Source organism: Pseudopodoces humilis, chromosome 1, assembly GCF_049639895.1.
Source record: "Pseudopodoces humilis isolate 2021_Gansu_Grassland_sample_001 chromosome 1, ASM4963989v1, whole genome shotgun sequence".
Lineage (NCBI taxonomy): Eukaryota > Metazoa > Chordata > Aves > Passeriformes > Paridae > Pseudopodoces > Pseudopodoces humilis.
The window spans coordinates 13,271,868-13,289,670 of NC_142200.1; the positions used below are offsets into that span (position 1 = coordinate 13,271,868).

A 17,803-nucleotide genomic window follows, 5' to 3' on the forward strand; every position below is an offset into this window, starting at 1 on the left:
GCTCCACACCTGGCACACACAGGTTCGCCAGGGCTTCTGTGGAGCACTCGGAGCAATCCCGGGAAGCACGAACAGTCGGGTTTGATCCTTATGGCTTTAGAAAAATGCCTTTTTCTAACTTAAACTAAGGGGAAGGAAGAACAGTGCCTTGAGTGCGGCTTCTCCTGTGGACAGGAGCATGCTGAAGACACGACTGTCGCTAAGAAGTCACAGAAAGAGCTCCGCTGCCCCGGGCCTTTCCCCCGGGCCTTTCCCCCGGGCCGAGCCCTTCGGGCCGCTGCAGGCCGCCGGCGCCCGGCAGCCTTGGCGAGAGGCGGGCGCCGTCCCTCGCATTCCTGCCTCAGCAGGGAAGGGGAGCGAACGGGGACCCTCCTTCTCCTCAGCCTCCCCGCCCTGGCCTGGCCTTCGCTTCCAGCCAGCCCCGCCGCTGGGAGCCCCCGGGAAGCTGAGCCAAGGCACCGGAGCCTCCCCTCCGGCCCCGCTGCGGAGCGGAGCGCAGGGCGGCAGAGCCAGCCAGAGAGCAATTAAACCCTCCCCTGGCCAGCCCCTGACACTCCCTCCTGCATTTTCCAGTCTGTGGTTACGGCGCTCAAAGGGTTCCATTAAGTCACCAAGTTTTACAGGTTCCTTAAAAAAAATAAAAAGAGTGGGGGTGGGGGGAGGTGAGGGGGAGTGCGCGAGAGAAAAGTTTGGTCATGACAGGGAATGTGTGATCAAAGCTGAGCCCAAGCTTCCTGTTACACCGGGACTATATATATATCGTCTTTAATGTTGGGAATGTAAGCAGCTGCCGGAGCCTGGCGCTGACTCTCTGCCTGGTTCCCAGCGCGCTGAGGTTTCTTCCACCGACCACAATGAACAAGTTCCTGTGCTGCACGCTTGTGGTGAGTCCCTTCGCAGAGGTAGATAGGCTCTGGGTTGCATTGCAGCTTCAGACATCAGGCTGGAGAGACACACGGCTTTTCTGCTGGGGTTTTTGTTTTGGGGTTTTTTGGTGGGGGGGTTGTTTGTTTGTTTGTGGGTTGCTTTGTCTTCTCTCCGTTTTCTTGGTAAACCCTGTTCGTTTAATCTCTCCACACTTTCCTGGTGAGTTTGGAATGTGATGGACAGGTCCAGCTCCAGGGAGACAGCAGGGATTTTCATCCCATTCTCAAGGTAGTGGCATGATTTGCTTTTATTTTGCTTTTTTTTTTCCTGACTTCTTCCCTCGTTTTGTAAGGCCTTATCATAGTGGTCTGAAGAAAAACCCTATATGGAGTAATGAATTTAGAAACTCTAGGCTAGAATGTTTGATTTAGAAAAGCTCCATCCCTGCCTGCCTCTAATCTCTGCTGCAGTGGCACTCTTGGTATCTCAGATTCTCAGATACTGGGATGGCTTTCTTACCCAGGAAAACCACTGTGAACTCCACCAAAAAAACCCCACAAGTGTGTTGTTCCTAGAAAATTCAGCTTCATATGCAAGCAAGTGATGAATTAGTAGTTGTGTCAGTAGCTATTACAGAAGAAGTTGGGTTATTAAATCTGGTATAAGACCCTGTTTTAATAAGTTTTTGTTTACTTGGTGATTTAGTAAGCTACTTCCAGATGCAAATTTAGAGGTGTTAGCAGTGCAGTAAATCTTTCAAAATGTTATTTAATCCATTTAGTCATATGGAATTGTATATTAGTTCAGTTTAATTAAAACCTGCCTACAGACAGATCCTGTATTTGGAGGCTCTTCACCTTTTGCATAAGGAAACTTTCAAAGAAAAACATTAAAAAAATAATATTCAGAGCAGGCTCTTGCTTATGCCAGCACAGTAACTTGCTTCTGGGTTGTTTTTGGTGAGTACAACAGCATTAATGTTGTGGCAGAGCATTAGAACTGAGATCCATTTATTCTGAAAGCTTTTTATAAAATGCAATGAGATTTCCAGGATCTGATGAGTAATGCATGTTTATTACTCTCTGTACAACTTTCTGAAAGAGCTTTTTGAGAAACAAACCCAAAGTGATTAATGGTGCAAGGGAAGCATAGTTTGTCAGGCTTGTGGTCAGCAGATTGAAATGCAGAACAACTTTTTCATCCCCTGTCTGATGTTGTGCCTGCTTTGTCAATAAGAAATCACAGGAAGTTAATCTGGGAATTTCAGCAATATCTGGTTATCAACCTGGCTTCTTATTTGTGACTGTCATAAAATAATCATATACATACCAAAGAGATCATCATCCAACTGCATTATTATTACAAATATTGTGAAATTTAAGTAAAATTAGTGAAGTTTAAGTACTGTCAGATGTGCTAGAGCTCAGAAAAGTAGCTTTAGTATCCATCTAATAACAACCCTTTTAGAAGGCACAACTGTACTTCAAAGTTCTGTGTGTTTGGCTCACATATCTCCAAACCTAGTTTGGAGACTCTGGATCTAAAAAGACTTTTGGGACATGATGTACTTTCAGCCTTGGCCTCTTTGCTCAGGTTTCAGAAAGGTTATACCTGCTGATGCTCATGTTTGTGTTGTTTGCTTGGAACACTAAAGCTGCTTACAAACATTATTAAATCGGACTGAATGGAAATAAATTCCCCACAGCTGAATCTCATTACTTGTCACGTAACTATCTTGACCTTTATACTTGACCTTTCTCTATTTTGGATCTCTGGACACATGTGACATTCTTTTTATGGCCTGCCTATTGGGTTTGCTGTGTGTAGGCAGCAGTGGCTTTGCAGCCCGTGAGGGTAGGAGTTATCTTTCTGTCTGACTTTCTTTCTGTCTGTCTGCATGTGTCTTGGTTAAAAATAAAACACTAAGGTTACCAGAAGAATTTTTAAAATATATTGTCACAATTGACGCAACACTTACTGTTCAAATCTCATGGAAAAAATTTTGTTCCTTCTCTACAAGCACCTATTTGCACATAGTACTGGACATAAATTCTCTAGCTAGCAGTCAGTAATTTTGTTAGTAATTCTGTCAGTGCAAAAGCACACTGTAGTTACAGTGGAAACATCTCAGGTTTGGGTTAGCTCTAAATCTTGCACTCTGGTGAATAGTGTTCCAAAATGTTACAAAATATGTTACACATATTTCGGAGAGTATCTGGTTAGCTTTCCCTGCTTTCTCCCTCTAAAAGTTCCAAGGCAAATGTAACTCTTGTAAATGAAGACTTTGAATATAGCACTTCTTTGATAAGATGTAAAACTGCTCTTCAGCTGAATTTCATTTTCCTACCACTGAAAATGAAACAGTAGTTTAGACCCCTAAATTGCTTTGTGAATGACAACTAATGGTGCCTCAAAAAGTCTCTACAAGACTTGACTTTTTGACATATTGCTTTACTGATAGAGAAATGAAGACAGTGTTTCATAGCCTCAGTTTTGAATATGGGTCACTCAGGAGAGCTACCAATTGAACTCCTTATGTAAAAGAGCAGCCTCCACTTTATAAAGTGTCTTCCAAACAAAAGTACATCCTGTTATGTCCAAAGTGAGTGGATTACAATGAAGCAGTTAGCAGAAAGGGGGAATAGGTTTATAAGCTGAACTCAAGCCAATGAAGATAACTCCATGTTAGATTTCATTGTGTACCTGGCACTTTGCCGTGGTCTGCAGAAATGTCCTTCGTCTGGGCAGTGCTCTTGTGAGCCTGCAACAACCCATGGGTCAGCAGTGCTGCAGAGCTGCTGGCCCAAAGAGGTTAAATCTGCTGATTGCATGGGCCTCCAGGACAACAAGATCAGAAGGATGAGAGCTAGATGGGAGTAATTTCTCCCAGGATGACAAGTAATTTACTACAGTAATTTTCAATAGGTGGATGTGGATCTCGTCCATCGTCACATACTGGATCTGAAATACAAGCTATTGATGAGGAGGACCTTGATAATATCATCCAGTGCTGTATTTTGCCAATGGGATTTCTCTGAGCCTGTGCATGATTTCAGTGAGGAATTCGGTCTAAGCATTGAGGATATGTGAAGGCCTCCTGCCTTTGGTTTGTCCAAATACTTTGCATAGAAGGCAAAGTAAGAGAATTGTGAGTTTTTACTTTGAACCCAGTGCAAACACTGGGAGCAATCTGACAGATGTCTTGAACGATTATTTATCACACAAGAAAATATGCTTTGGAATACTTGTGGAATGCAAAACAGAAACAGATTTATCTTTCTCAGCAAATTAAACATTCTTCTTTGGTCTACAACCCAAAACCACAAAGCCAAGCTATATAATAATATTTTCATATGCTGAAAAGCCACTCTCTTTTCTGCCACAAAGCAGTGATTTAAAGGGATGGTGCTTGAAGGATTTTTACTTCATGTGCTTTGTCTTCTAGTTCATTTTAATTCAACAAGAGAAATCAAGCGGCTCTTTGCCTTATATTTAAAGATGAAAGAATAGGGCGTGTATTTTTTTATGCCCAAGATCTGAAATGAAATTTTACAATCACCTTATTTCTCTTTCAAAAGCCTCTTCTGAGGAATCAAACAAATGGACTGCACAAGCCTTTTATGTTAGGATTGTGTATGCTGGCATAAGGATGGTATGGAGAAATATAGCTTCAGGCCTAATGTTGCTGAGTGACACGATGAAAGAACTGCTGCCTAACCTTGGGTAATTCATGTTGAATAAGTTCTCAGTATTTAGTTGCATCACACTGACTGAAACTAGACTTATATTTCAATATTTACAGTTCATCCCAATTCCTCATGCTGAGACAGCCATCCTGAGAGGTGCCCAGGATTTTCCCCAGGGAGATGGAGGAAGATTGAATTCTTCAGTCTTTTTCAGAAGCGAGTCCATGACACTAGAACTCAATTTCACACAATAGGGTTGTTAGATGTAGTTAATGAATGACATTAGGTTTTGTTCCAGTTTTCTTTTGCTGTAACAATTTTATTATTGATAGCATTTCATAGTCATAGAACAAAAAACTCCCTAACCTTTGTGAGGTTTTTTTTAAACTGAGCCTTGCATTTCACTAACCCTAGAAAAAATTGTTTACAAGTGAATCACACTAAAAATTTGTCAAGATGAAAAAGAACTGAGCATCATTTTCTCCCCTTAGTGCTGGGTTATGAAGAATTAGCTGGGGATTTAAAACTGAAAAAAACCTGCCTGGATCTCTTTAGTCCATTTGCCATCTCTTCCAGGAAACCGAATTTATTTGCTTTCAGAAAGGCATTGAAAACTATATTTAAGACACATGGGTTTCTTACACCTGCTTCTCAGTGAAAGGCTGTTCCCAATCTTCCTCTTACAAGAGAATCCCCTTTTCGTTTGCCAGCATTACCCTTTAATGGAGAAAGTTCTTCTCTTTGAGTTCACCATCTATCTGTACTGAATCCACAGTTTCTCTTGTGACTTGCCAAGCTATTGAAAAAGTCCAGATCCTCTTCAAGGAAAAGATCTCAATTTCCTTCTAAAATTCCTCTGTAGCACTTCCTAGTGAATTAACCTTTCCTAAACAAGGATGAACAGAACTTTACGCAATGTTCTGAATGGCAAATCCATTAATGTGGTCATGTGCAGCACTGATAGATGCCAGTTTTGGATTCTTAAGGGTTATAGGATGAACATACTCATTGTCCCTACTTTTGATTCCAGTAGACTGAAGCAGGACTTGTAATTTCTTCCTTCTTTCAAATTAGTACATGACACCTTTTCCAGCAAGAGCAAAACAGGCCAGTGCCAGCATGATCATGGAAGAAATCTTTCTTTCTATGAAGCTTTTGGGGAGACTGCTGTTCAGAACTAGTAAGTTCTGATCATGGCACTTTGGTGTACTCAAATTTTGCTCAAATGTGCTGTTTCCTACAGAAGACATTCAGATGCTTAGTGTGGAGGCTACCTCTAAATATGGACATTCAGATCAGAGGTTTTGTGTAGCTAATAAACTGCTATCAAGTTGGTCATAGCATAGTTTAGGAGAGAAAATGTCAGGAATCACATAAAATGCATTTAAATACTATTTTAATTTGTCTTAGGAACATGCTTTTGAAGGGCCCCTCCTGATCATCCTTATTTACTGTATTTTAGTTTGCACATCTGAGCAGCCCTGGAGTGCACAAAGTGGATTTACCAAAGTAAACTGAACTGATGAAAGTAAATCTAGAGATGGACCCCAGAGACACACCAGATGCACTGTAACCACTAATGCATGCTTGTCCATGAGTGCAGATTGAAGTTAGTCCAAAATATCCCCTCAGAATAATGCATAATGTGGATGTCATGTGCTCGGCACCATCTGTTTTGCTCTGCAAATCTGCTGTAACAGGTGATGCAAATTCCTAATGTAAGCACAAACTCAGTGTGTGTTAGGCCAGGAGAAAGGACAATTTAGTGATGTTCCCCTCCAGCTTATTCTGTGAACTGGGGGACAAAAGAGTCTTTTCATTCTGTTTGTCCTAAATTGCTACAGTAAAACTAGTGAAAATTGTATTTAATTATCTTCCACCATAACTACTGAATTCTTGCAAAACATCTGAAAAGCAAATTGACTTTACTTTGGCACTTGATGTTGGTTTAAAGATAACGTCTGATTTGCAGGTTGCATATATTGCAGGTTGCAATATTCAGAATACTCAGGTGTGCTATGTGTTTTCGGCCTATATATAAGACAATTTTTCAGATCTTTTTTCTTAAGTATTATCTAGTAACCTACAGTAGTCTTATGAAGTGTGGTATTGGGCATTGAGGTCTAGAAATGTACTTAGCAATATACTAATGGTCTAAAAAAAGTCCAGAAAAAAATGCCCTAAAAAGACTCATATGCTATCTGTGGCAGTGGTTGATATCTGATGCATAGAAGATTTGGAAGAAAAGGACAGAAAAACATCACTATTTTTGTGAATTCAGTTTTTGATTTGGGATTTCTTGATCAAAAGGTGATGTTTATATTTAATAGTCCTTTATTATTTTCATCCATTACTGTGTCAGTGATGTTGGTAACATCTTGAACTCGACTCTTTGCAGTGTCCTATGGCATTGCTAGTAGGCCCATAGTAGACACTAAGGTAATCTAGCTCTGTTTTGAAAATTCCATATAAAATGCTCTGATAAAATTCTGAGATATTAATTGCATTTATATCTTTAGTTAGACTGAAGAATCTTTTTGTTGTAATATTTTACTAAATAAAATAGTTGGATCCTAGCATACCTGTGGCTCAGCCACCGATCAATGGATTACTGCAGCTACATAATGTATGTTTCTGGGAAAAAAAAAGCAAAACAAGTGTGATGTGCTTTTCTTCTAAAAGTACAAAGAAAAAAAAATCAAATGGGAAGACTGTTCTTTTAGTGATGCTGATTTATTAATCCTATTATTATGGGGTTTGGTTATGCTCATTTAGATTAATAATATTCTAGTTGCCATTATTAGTTCATAGTTATTGGTTCTTCCAAGGACAAAATTCTGTATGTCTACACGGTTTAAGTATTGTTTTGCTCAATTTTTAAAATCAATTCCTCTCAAGTTGTGTTGAAATGTTTTCAATTTTTATTGGCTTGTTTTCCACAGCTGTAGGTTCTTCAGGAAGCAAGTGCCTCCATTTTTCCCTACAAACTCCTATGCTTTCATACCCTGATTATTGAATTCTAATTAATTTTTATGCTGAATCAGCCTCTTGCAGCAAAACTCTTTGCTTGCCTCATACATGGTTTCAACTATGTAAATAGTTGAGTAAGGAAAATAGATAAAATCTTGTTATTCTTGCTCCTACATGATGCAGAGTAGAGTTAACAGTAATGAAATGATTCACCACCTGTTCATTATGTGAAAATGTGTCACCATGGGCAGAGGCACTGCCCAGAGGAGCAGATTCTACTGCAGTGACAGCTCTGGATTTGTGGGGAGCTGTGCACTACAGAGCAGGAACACTGTGTTTCTGCCCAAGGATGTACTGCCCATATGACTGGTTGCTGTCCCTAATAATTTTCAGTGTCAGATTTTCACCTCTCTTGGGAATTGTCTTGGGTTTCCACAGACACCTGCATGAAGTGTGGGTTGATGCATGTCTTTGTAGCACCTGTGCCACCTGTTGTAGTCAGATACGTTCTGTGAAGTGAATGCTTGTGTTCATGCAGGTCTTGGACTCTGGGATGCTGTATTATCTATTACTGAATTAGAACCATAGAAGAAAACTTTACTGTTCACATCAACAATTAATGAGATCACCAGGACTTCCTTATTACTAGAGTCATAGGTGTAGATTTACCAAGGGTGGGGGCATTTTTCGTCAATGTAAAGCCACTCACTATTAGAAAATGTGCTGCACCCTATTTGTTAAATAGAACACATGAAACAGATCCAGTCATTTAAGGAGAATGGAGTTGTTCATCAAACTTCAAAGACTAATAAGGAATTTCTCCCAATGAAAAGTACTGTGCATTGAGACCACAAGAAAAGTGACAGCTCCACCTCTAGAAATCAGATAAGTTATCAGAGTTAGTCAAAGGTAGCTACAAGAGGCTGTAGGGAATATCCATACTATCTGCATTTCATTCCTAAGCCTAAGTATAGCTGTATGAAAAGTGGATTCATAGAGTTGCAACAGGAGAATGCATTTAAGAGTATTTGCTTAAGCAATAAGAGTTCCTAAGTTAAGCACTAAAAGTTCCATAAGTTAAGTCACATCACTTGTCAATTGTGTTAATGCAGATGAAGTTTTAAATTGTCCTTTCCAAACTTAATAAGATTATGGCTTTAGAAGTGCTATGATGTGGCAGAAGTGAGGCCCTTAAATGAAGCATCTCAAGAAAATGCAGACTTAAAAAAAAGAAAAAGTAAATTCTAATTTTACTTTGGGGACATTTGGAAAAGAGGAAATATATGTTTGAAATTGAATTGGCAACTCTGTATTAACTGTCAGGGGTTAAAATAGTAACAAAGACAAGTCAGTTAGATCTATAATTTTATTGGATACACAGAAAAATATCTTAAGTCAGATCCAGTTTACTTCATCTTTACAAAATGTACAAGTTTTGGAAGAGAAGTGGCACCTGCAGCCGCACATGCGGTGCTGGGATAGAGCTGGGTTATCAGTGAGGAGAGAGCTATTGGCAGACCCTGTGGGGATCAGGGTGGTTCTCAAGAGCTTTTTTTGTGGTAGACTGGTGGAATCACGGAACTAAATTTTCAATTATAAGACCAAAATGAAGTGATATGGAGGTTGTCTCAGACCACTAGGTCCCCAATCACACCAGCAAAGCAGACTGTTGTAGGAAGCAGGAGGACTCTAGTTGTCATGGCATGTGTCAGTGCTGAATCAGCTTTTCACAACAACTGTGAGCATGTGATTTTAGGTAGGAAATGAAAGCATTGGCCTGGTCTCTTCCAGCTCATGCAATTAAGTCCTCAATGTGCCCTTCATAACTTGCATCATTCTTTACCTTTGTCTCAAGCTGTGTCTTCATCTTTGATGTAGCTGCCACATTAAATCACAAGAGCTTCTGCATATCAGTGCAAAAAAATGGAAGGCATTAAAAAGTAAACTCTGTTGTTCTAGCCATTAATTTCTGGTAAAAAAATAGTGTAAAAGAAATAGTGTAAGGAATCACTTTTAAAGGTATCTCTGGTGATGATGCAGTACAGTGGTCAGGTTCACACGCTCAGGCACAATTCCTTTCGCATTTGAAGTACTCAAGAATACAAAGGTGCATAATCCCCACTTTTGCCGTGCATTGGACAAATTCTCTGGTGTCAGGCAGTAAAAGGTCATTGTCCAGTGATATTAAAATGTTGTAAATTGGAGAAGAATAGGATCTACATCTAAGGAGGGAATCACTTAGGTCGGGAAGATTTGCTAGATAAGATCCTAATACTTTCCCATTCTAAGACAGACATGGGAGAGTCTGGAAGCTGGCCAGTATCTCAGAAATTTCTAATGCAAATATGTGTTTGAAGGCAGTGACATGAGTAGACTCATAAACTCATTGAAGTGCAGGTTTACTTGTGATCATGGTACTTCCTGGAGCTAAAAGGAAGGGATATTTTTATTTTCCTGTTGCTATAGCTCTTGGACATTTCTGTCAAGTGGACCATCCAGGATGACTCTCCCCCCAAGTATCTCCATTACGACCCAGGGACATCTCGCCAGCTGCTGTGTGACCAGTGTCCTCCCGGGAGCTACGTGAAGCGGCACTGCAGCGCCAGCAGCCCGACGCAGTGCGCTCCGTGCCCGGCTCAGTACTATGCCGACGAGTGGAACAGCAACGAGGAGTGCCAGTACTGCAGCACCGTCTGCAAGGAGCTGCAGTTCGTCAGGCAGGAGTGCTCCAGCACCCAGAACCGCGTCTGCGAGTGCGTCCCGGGCAGGTACCTGGAGCTCGAGTTCTGCTTGAGGCACACGGAGTGTCCGCCCGGGTTCGGTGTTGCCCAGGCAGGTGGGTCCCGCTCCTCCATACGCACAGACGTAATCAGAGCTCTGCCCCATGGCCACGACTCGTGGCACTTACACGATTAGGAAAGAGGCTTGTCCAGACGAAATTGCAGGATGGTAAATTTTAAAGCCAATTGAACCTGTTCTAGTCTGCATCGTTTGGACTGTAGCCAAAGGAAGGTTTCTCAGTGGAATACCCCGCTCCTGCTGTAATATGTAACTTAATGGCAGTAGCAAATGTAGCAAATTGCACTCTAATGAGAAACATGATGGATTGCCTCTTTTAAAGGAACATTATCCGGAATGTAGTATTTGTGTGTGTGATAAATAATAATGTTTTTCATTTTGAAATCTGCTGTTTCAAGCAACTGTGTATCTTGACAAATGCCAGGAGCACTACGTGTGTGACACCCAGTATATAATTACAACAACATTAATATAGCTCTAGCATCAGTGCAATATGTGACAAAAATTAATTATCAGCATCCTAGGTGGAATTCTTAGGGAAAATGTTACTATTATCAAGCAAACAACCATTTCTTTGTCAAGCAGGCTGGCATAGTGCTGAAAGTCTGGTGGGGATATAGAGCAAAGCAGCACTTTTTAGTGGAGTGTATTCTTCATTTAAGACAACATAAATTGTTAAACCAATAATTTGTTCTTCCCTCAAAACAAAATACATCATTTATTGTTTGGCAAATGCTATGGCCCAGTTTAACTCCAGTATTTAACACAACCTGAAAGAACTGTAAACTGTCATTGTACCAGAGCTTGATAACTGCCTGGAAAAGAGCACTGAAGAAGGAAATGCAGAAAAACCAAAGTGTCTCAGACACCTGCAGGCAACCAGACTACAGAATGATTTCACTAGGAATGAGGTACCCGCAGTGAGAAACACTAGGGCAGGCGTGTACATTTTAGAGCTGGGCTGAATGACAGACTGGGAGTCCTTTTCTGGGTTATGAACCTCTCACTAGAGAGCAGCTTTGATGTAAGGAGAAATGTCGCTGCGGTAGCTGCTCACTAGTCCTTGAGTAATTGGTTGATGAAGCTTTACCCTGATGCCCTTCCACGGTTAAGCATTTCCACTGGCAGCTACCATATTTCCATGTTTTAAACCTTCATTAACCTAAACTATTGTACCCAGGAGCTTGGGTTAATGAGGTTCCACTGTATCTCGGCAGCAAGTCAAAAGGGGCCAGAAACAAAATCCTCAGAAAGACTCTGGGAGGTGAACAAAGTATAAATTGTCTGAGCAACCAGCCTGCTGCATCCCCATGAGCACGGTGAAACACGGCAGACAAATTTCAATCCTTCAATTCAGAATGAAACAAGCTTTTAAAGAAGATTAAATGTTGAATTTTGTAATATATTGAAAAGTTGGTTTCCAAAACACCATCAGATTGAACCAGCTAAACCTAAGCAGACCTCAAAAGAGGAATGAAAACATTGTAAAAATAATTGCATCCCCCTGTGTCAATAGTCAGTTTTTGAAGTGTGGCAACAACTAAGAGTTTAATAAGCATGTACTGCACTGTGTTACTGCTTTTTGCCATATGATAGCCTTGAACTCTGTAATGAAGCAAATTCAGGTGGAATAAAACATAATAGCAGAAAAATATTATTCCATTCCCACACAGGGAGATGGTGTGGTCCAGTGCCTCATTTAAGGCTTAAAGCATAAGAAATCTGTTTCCCTGGTGCCTGTTGCTCATGATGACTCTGGGATATCACTGCTTTTGTGGTCCCTTTTTGTGAGTGCCCTATACGAGGCAGGGTTTATAGCAGCATTGTATTGGGAAAGCAGCTGCGAGACAGCTCTGTCTCCCTGGTGGCGTTTCCCTGGGAAGAATGGGGGATTCCAGGAGAGTTGGAGGGAGTGGCAGAAGGGCAGACAGACAGCGGCAATTTGTGCCCTGAGCAAGAGTGGTGAAATAAACAGTGAAGAAGCTGGCAGAGCTGGAGGGTGACTTTATGATCAGTCCTGAGAACACTGATGGATTACCCGGTATATTCCTCTCTTGTGCTGCAAAGATTATGCAGTAAGCTCTGAGCAGAATGATGCACCACTTGCAGGAACACTCCTTTCTTCCACTTCCTTGCTGCCAGAACACAACAGCAGCCTGTCTGTAGCAGGGAAAGTTGCTAAAATGCATGTCTCAGAACAGCTGATTGCTGCCTGCGCAGTGCAGGTGCAGCCCGGAGCTGCAGGCAGTGCACTTCACACAAGGGCAAAGATGTGGCTGCAGAAAGCACAGAATTTGGGAGGGGGCTGGCACATACACTGTCTCTGGCAACTATAAACTCCTTCATTTTCACTTGTTGTCTAATGAAGTGCTAGGTCAGGTGGTATGAAAGTACTATTCTTGATTTCACAGCTGATTGAAAACGTACGCTTTTTCTCTAAGGATTTCCCAAAATAAAAAAAAAAAAAAAAAAAAAACCACAAAAAAACCCCTAAAAAACTAACTTAAACATCCACCTGTAAATACTTTAAAAATACACTAGATGGAGGTATTTTCTTATTCAAATGTAGTTTCTAAATTTTTCAAATAAATTTTAAGTGTGTGCTTAAATTCAAGTTCAGTAATGCAGTATTAGATACCAGACTTCAGACTTGTTAAATGTTGGATGAATAAGGATGAATTAGGAGTGAATATACACCAGTTATTGGTGCTGTTACTTTCCTGCCACTGTTGGTTAGACTGCATAGTTTCAGATCATAGATTCATTTTCTTACTCCTTTTAATTGTGCTGGAAACATATGTTATCATTCTGTTGTTGTATCGTATATTCAGTTCTGAAGTAAAACTATGCATTATAATCACCAAGCAAAACATGTACGTGTATTAAATATTTTTTTTTATATATTGGACACTGCTTTCTTCACTTTTAGTGACATTTTATTCAAGCCCCAAAAATAATTTCAAAATTGTTGTCTTTAGTTGATATTTAGTTGGATTGTATTTTTATCTAGAACTGAAGTAACCCGTTCAAGTAAGGTTCTGGGCAGCTATAGCAGAGTGAAATTCAGAACACTTTTTTTTGCCACTTAATTACTTTACAGAATATTTGTATAGTTGAAGGATGAAGATCAGGCATAGTGTAATGTCTGAATAGACTCAAGTAATTGAGGTTTTAAAGATATTACTTTACTAAATTACTGATTTAATCAGCTATCTCTGATTTTAAATTTGGTGACAGGCATATTTAAGAGTACTATTTACTGTATTCCATCAGCAGGAACATCCTTCTCCTAAGGCATCTTCTGTCTCTTATTTTCCTAAGTGATTCCTTAATAGATCACAAACATAAAAAGCAGAAGCATGACAGTTTAGAGAGGAATGTTTGCTTTTTATATTATTTTTAAAATATTTTCCTACAGTTGAGGTTATGTGTAATTGGATGCATTGTTTTCCTGTTTTCACAGGTACCCCTGAGAGTGACACTGTATGTGAGAGATGTCCAGAGGGATTTTTCTCAAATGAAACCTCCTCCAAAGCAGCCTGTCTTAAGCACACAAACTGTAGTGCCCTGGGTTTCAAAATAGCTTTGAAAGGAAATGAGGTTCATGACAACATCTGTCAGGACAATACAGACACGACACCTCAAAAATGTGGAATAGGTGTGTATAATGTTAAGGAAGAGTGCTCTGAAAACATACCTCTAGTTATCGTTAACATTAATTTACCAAAACCCAGGATAAAAATACCTAGCTTGTTAACTCTTTGCCTGCTATGGTGATGACCATAGTAGAATTTTAATTATTATAGTTCAGGCCAAAAAGAACTCAAGCACAAAGAGAAATGGCACTATAAAGACAATTTCTTAGTCTGTTTTTAAAATGCTTTTCCTTATCATTCTTGCTTCATGGTTGTTTTGGTTTTTTTTCTGAGATGGGCAAGGTAAGAGATGGGAACAATTGACATCTTTTTCTCATTTCAGATGTAACCCTGTGTGAGGAGGCTATGTTCAGGTTTGCTGTTCCTACTCATCTCACATCTAACTGGCTGAACATACTAGCAGACAGCTTGCCTGGGACAAAGGTTAGCACAGAAAATATTGAAAGGATTAAACAAAGGCACAGCCCTCAAGAGCAGACCTTCCAACTTTTGAAACTGTGGAAGCAGCAAAACAAGGAACAGGATATGGTCAAGAAGATTATCCAAGGTATCTTATTGTGATAGCATGTGCATTACAAACAACCTTCTGAATGGCATTTTAAAAATTGCTTGGATCAAATATCCCCTGGGGATGTGTTGTGCTTGGAGAAGGGCCTGCAGGCCTTCACTGAGATACATCGATGCAGTAAACATAGAGAAGTCAAGGGGAAGCAGGAACAGAATTTCACTTCTCCAGATCAGTCAAGAACGGAATTTTTCCCAGACTTGTAGCCCACTTTGGAGCATGTGTTGTGCAATGACCAAGACCCCCTTTTGAGACTGCACAACATATAAATAATTTTGATCAACTGAGGAAAATGTTTCCCACTGTAATATCTGAGCAACTGAGGTTAGAGGGAGATGGTTCCCTGCAGCTGAGAGTGCAGTTTGTCTTCTGTAAAGCAGAGGTTGACATGTTGGACTGAAACATTTATCCACAGAGTGGGAGCGCATGGGAGTGAGGAATACATAGAGAGGCTTTCCCTTCTTTTTCCCTTCTGGTACCTCTTTGTCATGCTGATTCATTGCTTTGTTTGTGCTGAATCTACCAAGACACACTTCAAAGATGAAATAGTGCTGCAGTACTAATACAAAGGATTTTACAACAGTCAGGCCAACTCTCCATGTAAGCCACCATCAACAACCACCACATTCAAATGACATTTTGTCCACTCAGAATAGATTTGAAAAATGCTGCAGAAAGGACTTTTTCTACCCCTCTGCTATTTAGTATGTATGCTTATGTCAGTCTGTGAAGTATCTAGAGTACTTCAAAATTCAAAATTACTATTTTAACAAAGTTTGCCTAGGCATTTCTGAAGAGAATGAACTAACTTTTCATTCACTGGAACCAAATACTAGGTGTCCTATCACAGAAAGATACACAACATTTTACAGGATAGATGGTTCCAAAAAAGCAAAGATGAGAGAATTACTTGAAGCAAAGAAATTTGGAAAGCAATTTCATTGTGGAATTTTGAAGTTTTTTGGTAGGCTGCAGTAAAGTTGTAATGTGCTATACTTACCTCTATTCTCTTTTTGCTTTCTATAGATATTGATCTTTGCGAAAACAGTGTCTTAAAACACATTGGCCACGTGAACCTCACCTTTGAACATCTCAACATGCTGATGGCAAGCTTGCCAGGCAAGAAAGTTGGAAAAGAAGATGTTGAGCGCACAATGAAACTATGTCAACCCACAGAGCAAGTTCTGAAGCTTCTCAATCTGTGGAGAATAAAGAATGGTGACCAAGACACCATTAAAGGTTTAATGTATGGACTGAAGCACTTGAAAATGTACCACTTTCCAAAACGAACCATCCAAAGCCTGAAAAAGGTGATTAAGTTTCTTCACAGATTTACAATGTATAGATTATACCAGAAACTCTTTTTAGAAATGGTAGGGAACCAACTTAAATCTGTGAAAGTAAGATGTGTCTAACTCAAGATATGTTTCTTTCTTCACTGACTATTTTTCCCTAATTACTGCCAGCAGTAATTAAACTGGAACATTATTTCAGCACATTTTGATTTACTATTTATAGAAATGCCTGACTGGAATAGTTCTAAGTCTCCTGCAATGGTTTTGAAGATGTTTTTTGATTTTTTTCAAATTCTCTTTAATAAAAATCACTTTTGTAAAAGCTATTAACCCGATGGTAACACTAAGAGCCTGATTCTGCATTTTTGCACATTCAGAGTTGAAAAGTCCCACTGTTGTCACTAGATGAGAAAGGAATGCCAGACCAGGCTCTAATCCTGGAGTATACAGTATATAATACAAATACAGTATTTGTTATTTATATTCTTCAAGGAATAAACATTTTTGTTGTACATATTTATTAAGTTAAATGGAAATTGTATGAGACTGAATTTTAGGAAGAGAATTGGAAAGCACACTGTATATTTTCTAGTTAAACAGAAATGATTCCATATATTTTTCTGGCAAAATTTTGTAGCATGCCCTAAGAGTTAATAATTTCTTTACAATTTGTATATAAAAAATGTATTGTTGCTTAGTATTATTTGTATAAGTTGTGGTATCTTTTGGTAAGGATGTTTTAATTTATCCAATGATTTTAACTCAAATACGGTGAAAATATAGCTCAAGTGACCTGAATATTTAAATATTCTGTGAGGAAGTGAATGTACCATATTTAAGAAGCTGGATTTTTATATAGAATTTATAATCTTATTTTATAAAGCAATTAAATTTTTCAGTTTACTTTTTGACTGGTGTTTTACTCTTGATTCTACAGTAGGAACTAATTACAAAGACAGACTGTGTGGATTTTGCACTTTATCTAGGGCTTGGGTCTCTGCTACTCCCTGTCTGGTCTAGTAGTTAATATGTGAACCAAGTAAATATTGATCAGCACTGGATTTTCATGGTCACTGAAAAGGTGTAGAGGAAGCTAAAAAAGGCTTAATGGTTCCAGTCTAAAAGGCCCAGGTGGTTGTGATATGACTGATTACAGCTCCATAGACACATGTGGCCCAGCACCTCTCTTGGCCCAGTGACTTTCTTGGAGAGCTCATGACCTTTGCCCTAACCACAGCTTGTAATTGGAGGAGAGATGGAGGAAAGATGATGCATGGGCCTGACGAGCTTGGAAAGCCTCACTTATTGCCACTGCGCTTAAAGGAAGGGAGCACAGAGAGGTCACATAAAAAATAGTCCTTTACCATTTCTCTCAGCTATAGAATGAGGCACCTACAAAGCCCTGAGCCCCATAAAAACAGAACAGAGAGTGGATGAGTGTCATTGTCAAAAGCTCACAATTTTAAGGACCAGTGGTCATTCACAATGCAAGCCAAAGGCTTTGGTGGCTTCAGAGAATGACTGTACTCTTGGGGTTTTTTCTTTAAACCATGTGAACAGAGCTTGAATATTCAACATATTCTTTTCCATTGTGTAAGGAAAGGAAATCCACAAGCTTTTAGCCTTGTATGACAAATATTCATCTATTACAGATGAGAGGATCTTAAGCAAAGAATGAGAAAGAGATTTCTGGTTGATACGATAGATGCTCATCAGAATTGCTCTCTATCTAGTGAATACAAATGAGACATACTGATTTAAAATACTAGGGATTTATTTTTCACTGAATTCTCACATCACTTTTTTATCAAAAGGAATAAACTCCCTTTAAAATTTCACAGGCTATTAGCATCTCATTTATTGGTATAGCTGAGAAATGGTGCTGAACATGAAAAAATTTCCTAGTTTTCTGTTGATTCATTTGGGATAATTTACATACTTCTACAACAGAAAGTGGTTTTACAT

The 17,803-nt window shown here is 39.6% G+C and overlaps 1 protein-coding gene across 1 annotated transcript; it reads left to right on the top strand.

The window, feature by feature from the left end:
• The first annotated feature begins 664 nt into the window (after positions 1 to 664).
• Positions 665 to 16,749, top strand: TNFRSF11B (TNF receptor superfamily member 11b). Its single transcript, XM_005516944.3, has 5 exons — positions 665 to 884; positions 9,990 to 10,359; positions 13,786 to 13,980; positions 14,301 to 14,525; positions 15,570 to 16,749. The coding sequence occupies exons 1-5, from the start codon at positions 855 to 857 to the stop codon at positions 15,956 to 15,958; spliced, it is 1,209 nt and encodes a 402-aa protein (XP_005517001.1). The 5' UTR covers positions 665 to 854; the 3' UTR covers positions 15,959 to 16,749.
• The last annotated feature ends 1,054 nt before the right edge of the window (positions 16,750 to 17,803 follow it).

Coding starts and splice junctions, on each gene's coding strand:
- TNFRSF11B (XM_005516944.3), top strand. CDS start 855: ATGAACAAGTTCCTGTGCTGCACGCTTGTG. Junction 13,981..14,300: donor ACCTCAAAAATGTGGAATAG/GTGTGTATAATG, acceptor TTCTCATTTCAG/ATGTAACCCTGTGTGAGGAG. Junction 14,526..15,569: donor GGTCAAGAAGATTATCCAAG/GTATCTTATTGT, acceptor TGCTTTCTATAG/ATATTGATCTTTGCGAAAAC.